Below are 15,878 nucleotides of genomic sequence, written 5' to 3' on the forward strand. Positions count from 1 at the left end.
GCTGTTTTAATGAACATGTGTGGCGCACATGCCTACATGTTTGTGCATGTGTTTGTATGTGTATGTGTGTGTCTGAGTGCACACGCCTGCATGTGTATATATGCGTATGTGTGTGCAGGCCTGGATGTGTGTACGTGCATGCGTGCACATGCGTGTGACACACATGAAGAATGTTGATGCCATTAGTGTGGACGATATTTGCCCTGGGGAATGCTGGCTTATAAATCCTAAGAGCCTCCTTGTTTCTCACAATATCTTCCTTATTATAGAGCAGGAAATTACAGCATCCCTTAGGAAAGTAGAATGAGATCACTGAGAAACCAGTAAAGCATGTATACCTACTGTTTCACTGTACCTCTGTATCGCTGCCATCATTAAGAGTTTACCTACTGAGAACATGGTCAGCTGTCAATCACAGCCTGTAACCATGGCAACCCCCAGTCTCATCACTGCAGGAGAGTATGTTCTTAGATCACTGTTTCAAAGTTTTCACAGGTACTCCAGGCATTATGTAGATCACTGACTGAAAGAACTGCAGGTGCCTGGTGCGGGCCATCTCCATGGCAACCGTTAATAAAGTGTCTCAGGTTAAATGCCAACTGTGAGGAATGAATCATGAAACACCGCATGACTCCACACCACACCTGGACCAAACACGTACCTGAAATACTTTAACTCGCCCGCAGATCTCTAGAAAATTGCAATGAAAACCAAGATTCACAACCACATGAATACTGGTGAAACCTGGTAAGTCTTTTAAGATTGCCAGTAATTTACAGAATTGTACTGTTGACTTAGAAGTCAAAACATTTCAGGAAAATCATTTGCCAGGTCTGCTTCAGGCCAGGATTAGCAAGCAACTCCTTCCATAATGAGGAGCTCACCAAAGGGCCGGAACATTCTACCAACCGCATGTCTACCAGCCTTCCAGTCCAGCTCTTACAATGTTTCCACTTCTTCAGAAATGTGACATCACACAGCGGTGTGAATGAAGTAAAGATTGACTCAACAACCCTGAGAAGGTGGGGGGGGGGGGGTGAACGTTCAAGCAAAACGTTCCCCAGATGAAGGACGCCACTCAGGTGGACGGTGGGCCGAGGGAGGTTTTCGACCGAGCGGGACAGGTGCGCACGCGCACATCTGGAGCACATAGAGTTAGGAAATTGACGCTGGTATCCAAACCCAATTTATGTCTGAAAACCCCAGAACCTAGCTGCATTCCCCGGATAGAGAAAGCTAGAGACATTTGCCCCATGTACACAGAGCTTCTCTAGGGCTTTCTCCTGGCTCAACAGTCCACAGTTCCTCCAGCATCAAGGTATCAACGTGTTGACTGTGCTGTGCAAAGTTACGAATTGTAAAAAAATTTCCATGATGTTCCTTGGGGATTTTTTTGATTAACAAAACTGAATTTCGGTTTAACTGCTGCATTTAAAAAAATCTATGTTCCTTCTCATTTATTGTGTTCTGACAAGAATTTCCTCATGGGGACAATAAATGTTCATTCTGTTTACTTAGATTAAGATCTTTTCTCTTGAGCAGACGTGCACGGTTCCGGCTCTCCTGCGACAATCATAGTAATCTGTAACAGGAAGTCAGCTCGCTTCCCCTCGCCGCCCTCCTCAGACTGCTTGTGCGTGGCACGCCACATCACATCAAAGCGAAAGGTCACCTCCTTCGAGCCTCAGATCTCGCACCACGGTTCGATGCCAGGGTGAACCTGCTTGTCCTCGCTGTTCTAGAACACACTGAAAAGCTTTTTTTAGCACTAAGATGAAAACGAAATGGATACTAACAAACGACAAATCTTCGCTGAAATTTGCTTTTCGAAAGTTGAGGCTCGAAACCTCCTTTTGCGAACAACCACAGGCATAAATCAGCAAACGCTGACAATTTTTCAAGCTGTAATGTAATGGGGTGCGGCTTCCATGGTGGAGGCTGGACTTGGGGTGGGGGGGGGGGGGGGGGGGGGGGTGGGCGAACAAAAGGAGGTGTGCATTTCTACGACAACATGGGGGAACAAACGCAGTGACACAGCTTGTCGTTTCCTGTTAGGGGGTGCTGTGGAAGTCCAGGAAATTGTCCATGATGGAAAAAACAGCAGTCAACTGGACAACAATAAAGAAACAGAAACAATATATAATCATCTCAAATGGAATATCTTCACCAGTAAACCACTACACATCAAACTGCATAAATAAAACATTGACATCATAAAAATTAAGAGGAAGGCTTCAAAAAAAGCCTCAGACGTCTGCTGCATATATGACTGGGTTGTTATATTTCTAAATTTGGGTCCCCACCCTGTCTGTCCTGTTCTGAAAATAAGACAATGAGATGAAAAAAGAACACAGGAACACACACGCGCACACACACACAGACACACACTATCTCTGTTGCCGTGGGTGAAAAGGAACAGTAGACTCCTTTAAATAGGCTATTTTGGCACTAATTAAAAAGTCAATGACCCCCTTGTTGCACATGCTAATTGGGTAACTTTCTATCCGAGAGGCTGTATGCATCTCTAAGGATACGTGACAGCAGGGCCATCTATGGACAGGAGCCTGCTGTCTCACACCCTGAACTGCCCAGAACTTTAGCAGTGGCTCTGAGTGTTGGTGTGGAGTGGGGTGGGGGGAAAGGGGTGGGGGGGGAGGTCTGTATCGCTGCAGTGTTCCGGGAGTCTGCTGGACTTCACGTTCTGTCACACAGAAAAAAAACCTCGCTTTGGCTGGGTGCTGGTTGCCACACAAGCACCAGGCACTGTGAACCATGCCCAAATGTGGTTAAACGTTTCCAGCTCTAAACCTGGAGCCTGCTAACTGGCTCGCAATCAAATCAATATTTACCGTGAGTGCTACTGCTCTCTTACCAACACTTTAAAACAGGCAGTCCGCGCTCCCCTGAAGACCTAAACCAGACACGTATCTTTGTGTGTGTGTGTGTGTGTGATCACATCTGGCAGATATTTGTGTGTGTGTGTGTGTGTGTATATGTGTGCGTTCCTGTGTGTGTGTCATCACATTGGTGGGTACAGGCAGATGCTTGTGTGCGTGTGTGTGTGTGTGTGTGTGTGTGTGTCTGACCATATCGGGCAGATATTTGTGTGTGTTTGAGTGTGTGTATGCGCGAGTGTGTCTGATCGCATTGGCGGGTACAAGCAGATGTTCGTGTGAGCGTGTGTGCGAGAGAGAGAGAGAGAGATCATCAGACACTCGAGTGGAGAAGGTGATGCTTACAGTGGAGAGTGTGTGAGTCACAGGAAACAGAAGCAGGCAGTCAGACAGAGTCTTTATCCCTATGAAGAGCCATGTTCAGGCACCCACAGCTTTTTCTGCGTTCAGTTTATTTTAAACTGCAAGGACACAAGGCTTGTGGGAAGTTGTTGAAAAGCAGATGGCTCTTCAGTAAACACCATGGTTTATGAGCCATGAAACACAAATTCCTTTTAATTCCGCGGCACACGGTTGCCAGGATTTAATTTGTATTTAATAAAAACACTAATAAGAACACTCCAAATTAACATACTGATATGCATCCTTCAGTGACAATCCTGAGAAGAAGAGAGGAAAAGAAGTGAGAATCCACAAACACCTAGCAGCTCCGACAGTTTGGGTTCCAGAACCACAGCCTTGGAAGTCTCAACTAACAGACCCAGTGATGTACTTGGGATCAGAACCTATGACCCTGTGGCTCACAGACTGCTCATTCACATGTCCAGTAATGTCCATCAGATTTTTCCTGTTAGTGACCTCTTACAGATGTCATAGCTATCTTATTAGAGTGCACACACACACACGCACACACGCACACACACATCTTAGTAAAACAGACAAACAAAAGACACTCCTAGACCACTGTCTGAAATGGGGGGGGGCAGGTATGTAGTAATCAGACCCTACATATGAGTTACATACCACATTCTGCCTTTAACAAGCATGGTGAGGAATTTAGAGTTTCCCAAAGAAATTCCACTTCAAGCTCCACCTCTATGCACCCCCCCCCCCCCTTCCCCAGAGGTCTACAGAACCAGGGGAGGGTCTTTTCCCACCCCTCCTGCTTAAATTTCAGCTCCTTCTGCCCCATGGATGAAAGGCACTATATAAAACTCTATCCAAACGCTAAACAAGGCAACCCTGTCATTTGACACCCTTGTATTACTCTGAAGGCAGAGGTGCATTATGGGTTTTTTGTAACATGACCTCCGTTTCCCATCCAGTTCATGAGTCCACCGTGTGTGGGTGTGTGTCACCTCCACATGCCCCCTCACCTCGTTTCCATATGGGGGCTCACAGACGCAGTTACTGCTATATACTTCCCTAAATAAAAATATCAGAGGACGAGCAACTGCCAGTTTTACACACACAACCTGTCCATTATTGTTTTTATATTTGTTATTAGCTATATAACTGGTTTCTGCTTAAATTGTTACAACTGGGATAGGCATTATTCTTGCTGTTAAAGTGAACTGCATTGTGTCTCATGCACACATAATTGAACAGTTTGTGAGATGTTGTTTAATATTATGGTATTTTGAGTTTTTGTGATGCTGCTGAATTTTGTGAGGAATTATAAAGTTCATCTTTATCATAATCATTCCCAAAAGAATTATAACAGCAACATATTTCAGGCTGATAAACGGATTTCTGTTTTTATTTCCAGAGGCAATGTTGTGAAACTCCATACCTGGAGCATCTGGTCTCTGCTCAAATGCACCAAATTGTTCAAACTGCTCCCAGTGGTAGCCTCATTTTCAAGCTCATAACTTCACAGTACTATGAGCCTGACCAGGCTACACATTAACTTACAGTAGCCTGACAAGGCTGCTCATAACCTTACAATACTATGAGCCTGACCAGGCAGCTAATATCTTTACGGTACAATGACCCTGACCGGGCTGCTCATAACCTTGCAGAAGCACGACTTGGCTGTTCATAGCCTTATAATACTATGAACCTGACCAGGCTGCTCATAACCTCATGCCACTATAAGCCTGACCAGGCTGCTCATAGCCATACGCCACTATGAGCCTGACCAGGCTACTCATAACCTTACAGTACTACGAGCCTGACCAGGCTGCTCATGACCTTATTGTACTAGCCTAGCCATAACCTTATGGTACTATGACCCTGACCGGGCTGCTCATGACCTTACAGAAGCATGACTTGGCTGCTCATAGCCTTTTAGTGCTTTAGTGCTCATAATCTTTCGGTATTTTTTAGCCTGATCAGGTTGACAGTAATGCAAGATGAGTCTGTCCAAACTGCAGAGAAGCGCTTTGTTAATAAACAAAAAAAATATTCTGACCATTCAAGATCTTTTATAGGGTGGGGCAGTGAAGTCAAGTTGACCAGTAACCTGTAAGATGACTTGCTATACCTAATTGGAATGCTAGAAACTGAACTCACAACTCCAACTTCCCTTTTCCAGACACTGTAGAGACATCAGATCTGATGACTAGTCTCTCCTGCGCATAACCAGCGCCCTTCGGCAGTCCGCGCGCTGAGTCAAACAGACGCGCTTGACCGCTGAGTGCCCCGTCTGAGTCTCAGTGGGGGGCTCGCGCTGCAGACTTCTGCTGGAAAGCCACGGCTTTGGTGGAAGTTCCCGATTGAGTGGAACATTTCACGGTCCTGAATATGATATGTGAGGCCATCTCCGCTAATACCACCCTTTTCTTTTATAACAGGCACACCTGTGTGACTCTGTCATGCTTCACTTTATGTCTTTGAGGGCCACTGTCTCTGCCTGGCTCTTTCGGAGACAGCGTTTACTAAAGGAAAACAATCCTATGTACAAGTCGATTCCTGTTAGTTGTACTGAGACTGAATTATGGAGACAATTCAGGGAATTCCAGAGGCTCGAGAGAATAGCATCAGCTATATCACTGAATTACTCACACCCCCCCCTCCTCCGACTGATAGTTTAGATTTCGTATTTGACTACCATAATAACATTACTCTAAAATGTAGCAAGTTTCGAAGGTTTGATATCAATGTGTAATATATAAACACCAGACTGCAACATGACACCTGTCGCAACCTACTGTGCAAATAAGGTGTTTAAAGTAACAGCAGTTTTGTCAGCTCGTCCAACGCTAAAGTGGATACAGCATTATCGCGAAACAGAGCACAAAATAAGGCAGAAATACCGACTTATGTAAACTCTCTGTGAATTAACCTTTAAAACATTTTCTTGGAAAAGGTAGTTTCCGTATAGTCATGTTTTAATACTTTCAAACGTTGAGGATTTGTTGTAACAGTTGGCATACACGCCTGAATTCCTTGTTTAAGCTTTATATTTATTTTGAAATACGGCATGTAACCTATCCGTTTATATGCAAAGCTGCCAAGTTGCCAAAAACAAACTAATATTGACAATTACGCTCATTTAATTTACTCCAAGCATAAACTGCGCTAAATAAGCCAGATCACGTCCAGAAACCACTTCACTGCAGTCCAGTCAATTAAAAATTCCTCATTCCAAGTTTTTTTTTTTTTAAACAAGTCGTGCAGTGTAAATACATACTGGAAAATGTATGTTTTCACTGCAAATAGTCTAAATGTGGTTCGTCGATGCCAACAAGGTACAGTACGCCCACTGTACTGGATAACTTCATGTAGTTCATGCATGAGCCCCGCGCTACATCACAGAAACAATGGTCGTTTGCGAGAGTGATGCATCTACGATTTTATGCGCTGTACAATAAAACACAGCTGCGCGTAAAGTGGAAAGACGCGTTAAAGACAAGTTATTGCGTTTTCTTACAATTTACTTAAGTACCAATAAAGAGACTTCCGTATCAACGCATAGACCAATACAGCCATAAAGCGAGTGACGCACAGAGCAAAGGATTCATTGCAATCGCTTATCACCAGAAAGTCGACTGGTTTATGATTTAGGAGATAACGTTACATCATTCAAAAACGACACGGTCGTAGAAGCAGTACGACTGCGGTGCCAGGGGGGACGCAAACAGTTCAAATACACGAGGAAATGAATGAGAATGTTATGTCCTAGGAGACGACGATGCAGGGTCCTACCTGGTTGGAACATACTTTGGAAATAAAAGATGACCAGAATGAACGATCCCAAACAAGTGGCGAGTACCATCCGGCAAATCCTGCTCATCCTCGTTAGTTCTAGCAGAACCTGTTTCATGGCAGGAAATCGGCCAACGGCGGTGGAATATATTTTTGGAAGCTTAATTGTCTCGACCGCCGGTGACCAACGCGCCTGGATGGTGCTGATGATGATACTAGCGGGGTGCGACTCTCAATCAGCTCACTGCTACCCCCGGAGCGTACTACTCTTATCCACACGCTCAACTGCGGGGGGAAGCCAAACTCTGCCGCCCCCTCTGAAAACAGAGAGAGTGAGCACGCCCGGTCGCTCACTGAAAGGAAACGTCGGTCTGCTTGAAGAGGCAACCGCACCATTTCACAAATCGAAAATATGAATTAGGGCTGACCATTCATTGCTCTGAGGTTTATTGGACGCTTTCTCAAAATCCAACGTGGCTTACAGCGTTTTGTTCCAGTAAAATTCAGAATGCTCATGACTTTCTCGGTGCCATTGGATGCATTTCTATTCTACTCACACGTTGCAAGTGCATCCTGCAGACATGTAAGGTTAGAGACAGTGATCGGTTTGCTGCATTTGCTAATGATAGAGAAAGTGATCGACTTGCTGCATTTGCTAAAGAGCCCAGTTCATATGAGGGATTCATGGTAATATTAACTGAATTTGAACAATTAGTGCGCCCAACATTAATGACAAAATTTGCATCTCCTGAACTCAGCCCCAAACCCCCCTCCTCCAGCACCCCCTAAAAAACAGAAACTGCAGATTAATGGAATCAAAGCATAACAGACTCAGAGCAGGCTAAAGGAATCAAAACAGCCTCACAGAATTAGACCAGACTAATGGAAATAGGGCAGGGTAACTGTAACAGAGCAGGGTAACAGAATCAGAAGAGGCTGACAGAATTAGATCGGGCCAACAGAATCAGACCAGGCTAAGGGAAACAGGGCAGGCTCACGATATCAGAACAGGCAAATGGAATCAGAACAGCCTCACAGAACACAAAAGTAACTCTTTTGTTAGTCCCAAGCAGCAGTGAATGCCTCACTTCTGTGTGCTATGGCACCCTCTGCTGGAAACATGACATTGTATTACATTACATTTACTTGGCAGATGCTTTTATCCAGTGATGTCCAATAAGTGCATACTGAAGGTCATTGGAACAACTACATAACACAGGTCCGATAATGTACAATACTCATTATGTAACAGTTATTCATAGCCATGAACACATTAAGTCCAGTTCACACAGTAATCATACGATAGGTCAGAGAATAATGTTAAGTCAAACTAGGAGGTATGACAACAAGCTACACCATCAAGATAACGATTCAAGTGCAGTGTAAGTGCTGGATGGAGGTACATGCAACATGAAAGTGGTACAGGAGGTACATGTGTAACATGAAAGTACTACAGGAACAAAGCAGAACGATAAAAGTGATCCTAGATTGGGAGTGCCCTGCAGAGTGGTTATAATTAGTTCAGGTATTGTCTGAAGAGATGGGTCAGCAGTGTCAGACCACACAATGTCATATGAGCACTGTATACACACACACACACACACACACACCTACACCACCTACCCACACACACACACACACACACACACACACACACACCATGTGTTTTAAACGGTGTGTGTACAAGGCTGCAGCTCTCTCACCCCTGCAGAGCAGAGATGCAGGACCTCCAAACAGAGGTGAACTGCACCCCTGACAGTACCGCTGTAAGACCAAAACCCCTCTACTCCAAGACGCATTTAATCAAATGTAAAAAAAAACAATGGAGAAGTACTTCCCTCTGCCCTGCACTGACAGCTCAAACAGCTCAGTTTGCAGCAGAACAGCATGAGGGCCCAGCAGAGCTCCTCCGCTGATTTCACAATCCCCAGAACTGAAATGGTGTAATCTGTCATCCAAAGAAAGCAACACTGTGACAGTGCAGTCAGAATAAAAGCCAATACCTGGAGCACTGTTTGTTCTGTAGAAAAGAAGAACAAAAATTAAGAGAGACAAAAATGGAAATAAGCTTTTCAGGTGTCGTTGGAAGCATTAAAGCAAACATTTTATTCAGGAGTAATGTTTTGTATGTTGTTCCACACAGCTGATGTCATCATTTGCTTGGAAGGTGTCTTACGCAACATCAGCTAATAGCTTAATTTCGACATCCGAAAGGTATCAGGGCCTATATTATTAGTCACTCTAAGCATGGAGAGTTAAGATACTGAAACAGCTGAAATTGACACTGAAGCTGATGCTCTCAACAGCAAATTAAAGACAAGAGGAACTGAATGAACATATTTAACTTCAAATCGATAGTACGCTATAAGTTGTGTCCTACAAAAGCGGAAGACTTGAGATGTATGCAAAAGATTAGCTCGAAAACAACCTGGGGTAGCCACCCGTGCGTTAGTTAAATGGCTGGCTACTTGCCGCTAATCTTAGCTGTCGATGTCTCTCCATAAAATTCAATGGATGTCAGCTTAACGTCTACTTTTATTTTTATTGCATATAAGCACCAATTGTCTTTTGCTGCCAATCATGCAAAGCTCATTAGTTAAACAGTCCCCATGGATTGTGCCTTGAATAATTCTGAAGGACAATTTGTGCACCACAAGTTTATCATAAACATATTTCTATTCTCATATTCACTGTTTAGTATTTTTATACGTTATTTTAAATTTAGTTTTATATATTTTCAGTCAGTCATTTTTTGTTGTACTGAGACATGTGGCATGGCTAGGTGGTGGCAAGCTTACGCCGTTTCACTCCGGGTTCAATATGTTTGAACTGCCATTGCTGTTATTGCACACCAAATAGCTCATGTTATTAAATAGTAGCCTACTACCTACATTAGTTCACAACTAACGTCTACTATAGCCTACTAACATGTTGAAATATGCAAAGCAGGCTTTTTGCAAATTAACCTAAGCATTTCGTTAGATTAAACAATCGTATTTTGTCTGTAACTCAAACACAGTGCGACGTGTAAACTACCTAAGTAACGTTAGTAAGTAAAATATGTCCTGTGGACTTGTTATTGTCGGGGTCACCCTGGCAGAGAGGGGAGGTGGTGGCGCAGGCGGGCATGGGGGACCGGACTAGGACCATAGACCGTATAAAAGCCTAGGACACGACGCTCCGTGCTGGGACTGGTTCTTTTGCAGCCATTTTCTGTCCAACCAAACGGCCGATTGGAGAAGGTAACCAACCAGGGTTGCATCGCAGGCTTGTGTCTGACTCCGGCCAATGATGGCGAACCGATTTCTCGTCAGCTCGAATGGAAATATCCGCCTCTGTCTGTTTTTTATGTTTGTAGTGGAGCGGGAACTGCGAAGAATAGAGAATAATAATGAACAAAAATTCTGTTTTAAAACCATGCGTCGCGTCTCGGTTTTAGAGACAAACAGCAGGCCCTTTGTGGATCTTATCAGACGATGTGGATGTGGATAAAATGATTAGCCAGCTAATGATTTTGATATCTTAATTAAGTCAGCCATAATGTAGAGCTGGTGGATATGAGTCAAAATGATGTTGAATGTTTTGTATTATTGAGCGAAACAGCTGGGTATAGATTCAGTAACGTTGGCTTTGTGGAGGCGCTACAGCTACTTAGCTGCAACTCCTAGCAATGGTTGGCTAAGGCTACAGACAGTGTACTGCTGCTGGTTCTCCTTGCTTTTTAAAATGATAATTTTAACCACAGCTTTAGCTTAGCCAGCAACCAGTAACTCTATCTTGGAATAATGCTAAGTTAGCTAGCTAGTTCTTATTAATGAGCTTAGGCTGTTATTTCTGTCCCAACGCTGTAGCTAGCTGTAGTCTGCTAAATTAGCTATCTAGTTTCAGGGCCATTGTTCAGAGATATTTTAAGGCTTCAAAACCATGGTTAGCTTAACTACAAAGATCGATTACTGCTACAACGAAGACATTCTTTGCCCGTGCTTGGCGTTGTGTTTTTGGCAAAAAGACAAACCGATCTTTTATTATTGTAGATGGACGGGGATAATTCCACCACCGATGCCTCGCAGTTGGGCATAGCTGGTGAATACATTTCGGAAAGCAGCTACGTGCTCCAGTCTCAGGACGGTGAGTCGGAGTTTCCTTACTTCAGGTTTTCGGTAACAACGAATACCAATAAGATCCTACCACCGAATAACCCTGCCATGGATGTGGGGTCCCTGTCGATAATTGCTGTGAATTTAACTGAAAATGAATCGCCGCTGGCGGGGCTAATTAGCTATATTTATTTTTCTCCCCCAATTGCTTCTTCATCAAGATGATGGAGAGGACGGGGACGGGAACGGAAGCAAGGAGAACTTGCGCGAGCAAGACATCTACCTCCCCATCGCCAACGTGGCCCGCATCATGAAGAACGGCGTTCCTCAGACAGGAAAGGTACCTGCTTTTACCTGACATAAACGGCTAATTATCTCAACCTGTTCATACAGGTGTGTGGTTATTTACACAAGTTATCCTGGCCACTGTGCGTAGTCTGTATATGGCAACACCACATTTACAGTAAACCACCGTAAAATGCTTAATTTAGGGATGCACGAAGTGTCTTTGTGAAGTATTTTGTGAGCTTGTCATTAAAAGTATCAACAACAATGTCAGATCATGCAAATGGCTGAGCTGATGAAGTCTTCCAAGGCCCTGTCACTCAAATACAGTGAATACAGTCTGGCCAATCAGTTTCATTAATTGTTCAGTTACTTACCTGGTGGATAAGAGAACCAGGGCCGGATTTGGATCTGAGGTCCAGATTTGAGCACCCATGCTATAAGTCGTTAAGAACAGAAGTTGGTATGAAATCCCGAAGTGGACTATATCCTCCCGCAACAGGATTGCCCCCCACCCCCTTTTCAGTCGGCTTATTCTGCCGTCCCAGTACCCTCTTTTATAAACTTCTCCCTTGTTCTCAGATCGCGAAAGATGCCAAGGAGTGCGTTCAGGAGTGCGTGAGCGAGTTCATCAGCTTCATCACGTCGGAGGCCAGCGAGCGCTGCCACCAGGAGAAGCGGAAGACCATCAACGGCGAGGACATCCTGTTCGCCATGTCCACGCTGGGCTTTGACATGTACGTGGAGCCGCTCAAACTCTACCTGCAGAAGTTCAGAGAGGTGAGCTGGCGCCCGGTCCCTCTCCTGATTGGCAGCCCAGTCGGTGCGGCTGTAAATGTGCTCTTGCCAGACCTGGGCCAAATATGCATTTGAAAGACTTCCACACTTTAGATGGTGGTTTGTTGATGTGTGTAATGTTTTTTCTGTGTATTGGTGAAAATAGATTGGAATAGATGAAATTTATTTCATTCTGCAAGAATTGCAATGGTCTAAAGGGTTAAAAGTACATTTTTCAAGAAGTCCTAGGTTTTTGTCCCAGGTCTGTTTGTGTGGCCGGGGAATAGTTGGGTTCACATTGCTTCCCAACCAGGTGTGCTCAACCCTGATTGCATGTCCAGTCCAGTCCAGTACTTTGTATTTAGCAGATATTCCCAGTGTACCTTAACATGTAGTCCATGTATGCAGCTGGATGTTAACTGAAGCACATCAAATGGAGGGCCTTGCTCAAGGGTACAGTGGCTGTGTTCTAGCAGTGATTTGAACCCTGGAGTTTTTGAGTTATAAGCCCAGTTGCCTAATTATTATACAACACAGGTGCAGTAAATAGTTTTTCGATACTGATTGCGGGAGTACTTGAATTGAACAGAATCAAATGTAATCGGAGATGATGCAATAATACAGTTGTGATGTCATATCCCTTTTCCAGGCAATGAAAGGAGAGAAGGGAATCGGAGGCATGTCAATGGGCGAAAGCCTGGGAGACGAGCTCGCAGACGACACCTTCAGTGAGTGTGTGTGTGTGTGTGTGTGTGTGTGTGTGTGCGCGGGCGGGCGGGCGGGCGGGCGTGCACCCTCTGGTCATGTATTTGTTTTGGATTCAAATACTTTTCTACGCTTTACTGATATTGTCTGGTGTATTGGAACCAATGAAATACTCTTAAAAAGTCCAAACCCCATTTTCTGGCCATATTGGCAGGCTCAGTTGCACCAGGCAGGATCAATAGAGCACAGAAATAAGTATTTGAATCCAAAACAAATACGTATTTGACCCAGGTCTGTTGTAATCATTACCTTTCCTTGGGTATTCCTTCAGTTTGCAGAGAATTTAGATTTTTTAAAAATTGGTTTTACACTGAATAGCATCTTATGTAATTAACCTCTGTTACTTTGCCATAGGATAGCCAGATTAGTTTGATTTATTCTCTGATGTGTCCTTTAAAAAAAAATGATGTTGCAGCTAACCAGCTACCTGCAGGTATAATAACGACGGACGGTCAACAGCAGAACGTCATGGTGTACACAACCTCATATCAGCAGGTGAGATGTGTGTGAATACACAGCCTTCGGTTCACCGTTTTGCCCTCTGTAGTAAAATGCTTTAATACAAGAAGACAAAAACTTTACAAGAAACATTAAGCAACATATGAAGTATTTGAATATTTGACATTTTTAATCAAATAGGTATTAGGCTACTATTGATAATTTATTTTGTAATTCCTACCCAGTTTAAATGCTATAGCCTGGATACTCGAACATGGCCATGGAGATCAGTTGTGCTGCTGGGTTTTTTTTTCTTCTGCCTGACAGTTAATTGATTAATGTCACTGATTGGCCGGAGATTCCTCTCACCTGGTGTCTCAGGAGGTCTAAATCAGTCCCTGATTAGAGGGGAAGAATGAAGACCAGCACCACTGGTCTCCAGACCATAAGTGGAGGAGTATCCCTTACTCTGTGGAAAGAGACCAGCAGCCAAATATGTGGGCTACAGCTGCAGGATTATATAATCCTATTGGAAAACGGACATGGCTGCATTTTGAGCTGTGGTCCTGCCTAAAAGCATGTAGCCTGGCCTCTTTGTCAGTTGGTTGTAATTATTTGAGCCATTACAGTAACGGCATTTGTCTCTCTTCCCGTTTGTCTGTTGGTGGTTAGCGCTGTAGCTAGCAGAGCTGGAATAACAGCTACCATGTGATTTATTACACACCTCCCTAAATTAGCTAAACTCTGTATTTATGAAAACTGAAAATTATCGTAAATGTACGACAATGCAGTTTTTTTTGCCTCTAGAATTGAAGTCTCTGCTCAAAGTAGTTATTTTATCATTTTGATGTTAGTTTACATAGGTGACAGAAACTTGGAATATTCCATAAACTTTAAAATCCCTCCTGAGCTTCTTCCCCCCTAGCAACTGGGTGCGTGTTCTACCTGCAGACAACAGTCTATTTCACCTGACTCATCTGCTTGGTTTAGCTACTTGACTGACCTACTGATTCATCTACTGACACATGTACTGACTCATATACTGACACTGCAGTTTTCCCCTCCTCAAATCTCCAGTGATGTGTTGATAAGTAGCAATTGGGCGAGTGTGTACTACCTGAAGACAACACGGTCTATTTCACCTGACACATCTACTGACTCATCTACTGACACTGTACAGATTTCCTCTTTTCACATCTCCAGTGATGTGTTGATAAGTGTAGTATATGATCTATATTGCAGTCTACTTCTAAAATCTGTAGTCTGTATTATGGAGTTATGCAGTTCCAGTCTTTGTTCCTATAATGGATTGTCTTGTCACTAACAACTTTATGGTTGTTACTGTGTAGGACAGTAACATATGAGTACATGCGTGTTCAACAGGGACGACATGTACTCTGCAAGAACCGATTTAACACTGAACATTTGACTGTGTCGGAGCTGGAATTCCATTGTGGACGGTGTCATATGAAATGTGATTACAGGTCACTATGGTGATGATAAACGATGAAGCCGATGTTCTCTTTGCAGATACCTGGGGTGCAGCAGATTCAGTTCTCCTGACGTCTGACGGGACAGTGAGAAGTGGCGGTGTCTGTACTGTGGGCGCTGCGGAGTCCCGGGTGTATATATGCAATTCATCCTTTTGGGGGCGGACCTCAGTAACTGGGTTACATAATGATAATAGGGAGTGTAATTGGGTTGTGTGGTTATTACTTGTAAGTGTAAGACAGTATAAGGCAGAGGCTGTGTGTGTGTGTGTGTGCGTGCGTGCATGCGTGCGTGCGTGGCATTTTCCCATTTTTTTGTGTTTAAAATAAGACTCTTTTCCTTCCTCTGCAACAGTGTGGGTGGGGGTTACTCTTAATTTTGTACTGGATCATGTTAATCTTTTTGTAATTTGAGTATGGATATTGTGTGATTTCATGTTAATCCTTTTAATAAAAATGAAAATATGATATTTCCTGACTTTTATTAATATGTGTCTATATCATAGACTGTTTATGTATATATTTTTAGTCTGCACACAATGAATGCCATGTTTACTGAATCCAGTCAAAAGCAGGCATGTGGAATAGGTTTGGTTCAAGATAACTCATTTTACAGAATCTAATCAAATCTGTATTTTGGCTCAAAAAATGGACAGAGTTTACATCCCTTTCACAGCATACCTTTGAAATGTACCCAATTTGTGTTTGCATTGTCTCCTGGTTTTTGCTTAAAGCCAGAAACTGTGAGGTCTGTTGGTTTTTGGTGTTTCATTGTGCAAACGCTTGTCCCTGATTGGCTGTCCACATGCCTTGATTCCAAGGCCTGAATTGGCTGCTTATTGAAAGAAAATTGAAAAAGCTTGCAGACACCACAAAAGGGTTACAAAAGGTTCCTCTGTTTCCTTAGAGGAGCCCAATATACTGTAGTTCAGGGGTTCTTTGTTAGGAAAAGTGGTTAAGTCCAGGAGCTTCACACTTAACGC

General features: G+C 43.6%; 2 protein-coding genes across 6 annotated transcripts in view; one reads left to right on the forward strand and one right to left on the reverse strand.

The window, feature by feature from the left end:
- The window catches only part of LOC135259795 (carbohydrate sulfotransferase 11), a 28,800-nt gene extending 21,508 nt beyond the window's left edge, over positions 1-7,292 (reverse strand). For 2 of the 3 annotated variants that reach the window (XR_010331378.1, XM_064344537.1), the window contains exon 1: positions 7,044-7,288. Coding sequence is in view for 2 of the 3 variants with exons in the window: in XM_064344537.1 (XP_064200607.1) it covers positions 7,044-7,161 (118 nt within the window). In the remaining variant the exon portion in view is untranslated. Of the gene's footprint in view, positions 1-7,043 lie in introns of all 3 variants that reach the window. The other variant, XM_064344538.1, reaches the window with a different exon arrangement.
- Positions 7,293-10,135: 2,843 nt separating this feature from the next.
- Positions 10,136-15,360, forward strand: nfybb (nuclear transcription factor Y, beta b). Of its 3 annotated transcripts, none has more exons than XM_064344553.1 (7): positions 10,136-10,285; positions 11,078-11,171; positions 11,362-11,480; positions 12,008-12,205; positions 12,852-12,930; positions 13,374-13,462; positions 14,936-15,360. In XM_064344553.1, exons 2-7 carry the CDS (start codon positions 11,078-11,080, stop codon positions 14,966-14,968), a joined length of 612 nt encoding a protein of 203 aa, XP_064200623.1. In that variant the 5' UTR covers positions 10,136-10,285; the 3' UTR covers positions 14,969-15,360. The 3 variants fall into 3 exon arrangements, with proteins under 3 accessions (XP_064200623.1, XP_064200626.1, XP_064200624.1); XM_064344556.1 differs by having other exon boundaries at positions 13,401-13,462; XM_064344554.1 differs by having other exon boundaries at positions 10,137-10,285; positions 13,383-13,462.
- Positions 15,361-15,878: the final 518 nt, after the last annotated feature.

The sequence above is a fragment of the Anguilla rostrata genome, chromosome 7, assembly GCF_018555375.3.
Source record: "Anguilla rostrata isolate EN2019 chromosome 7, ASM1855537v3, whole genome shotgun sequence".
Lineage (NCBI taxonomy): Eukaryota > Metazoa > Chordata > Actinopteri > Anguilliformes > Anguillidae > Anguilla > Anguilla rostrata.

What these genes read in the sequence shown, in the direction of transcription:
- nfybb (XM_064344553.1), top strand. Translation starts at nt 11,078, where the DNA reads ATGGACGGGGATAATTCCACCACCGATGCCTCGCAGTTGGGCATAGCT. An exon ending in CGTGCTCCAGTCTCAGGACG is followed by an intron (nt 11,172 to 11,361) that starts GTGAGTCGGAGT and finishes TTCTTCATCAAG; the next exon opens with ATGATGGAGAGGACGGGGAC. An exon ending in ACACAACCTCATATCAGCAG is followed by an intron (nt 13,463 to 14,935) that starts GTGAGATGTGTG and finishes TTCTCTTTGCAG; the next exon opens with ATACCTGGGGTGCAGCAGAT.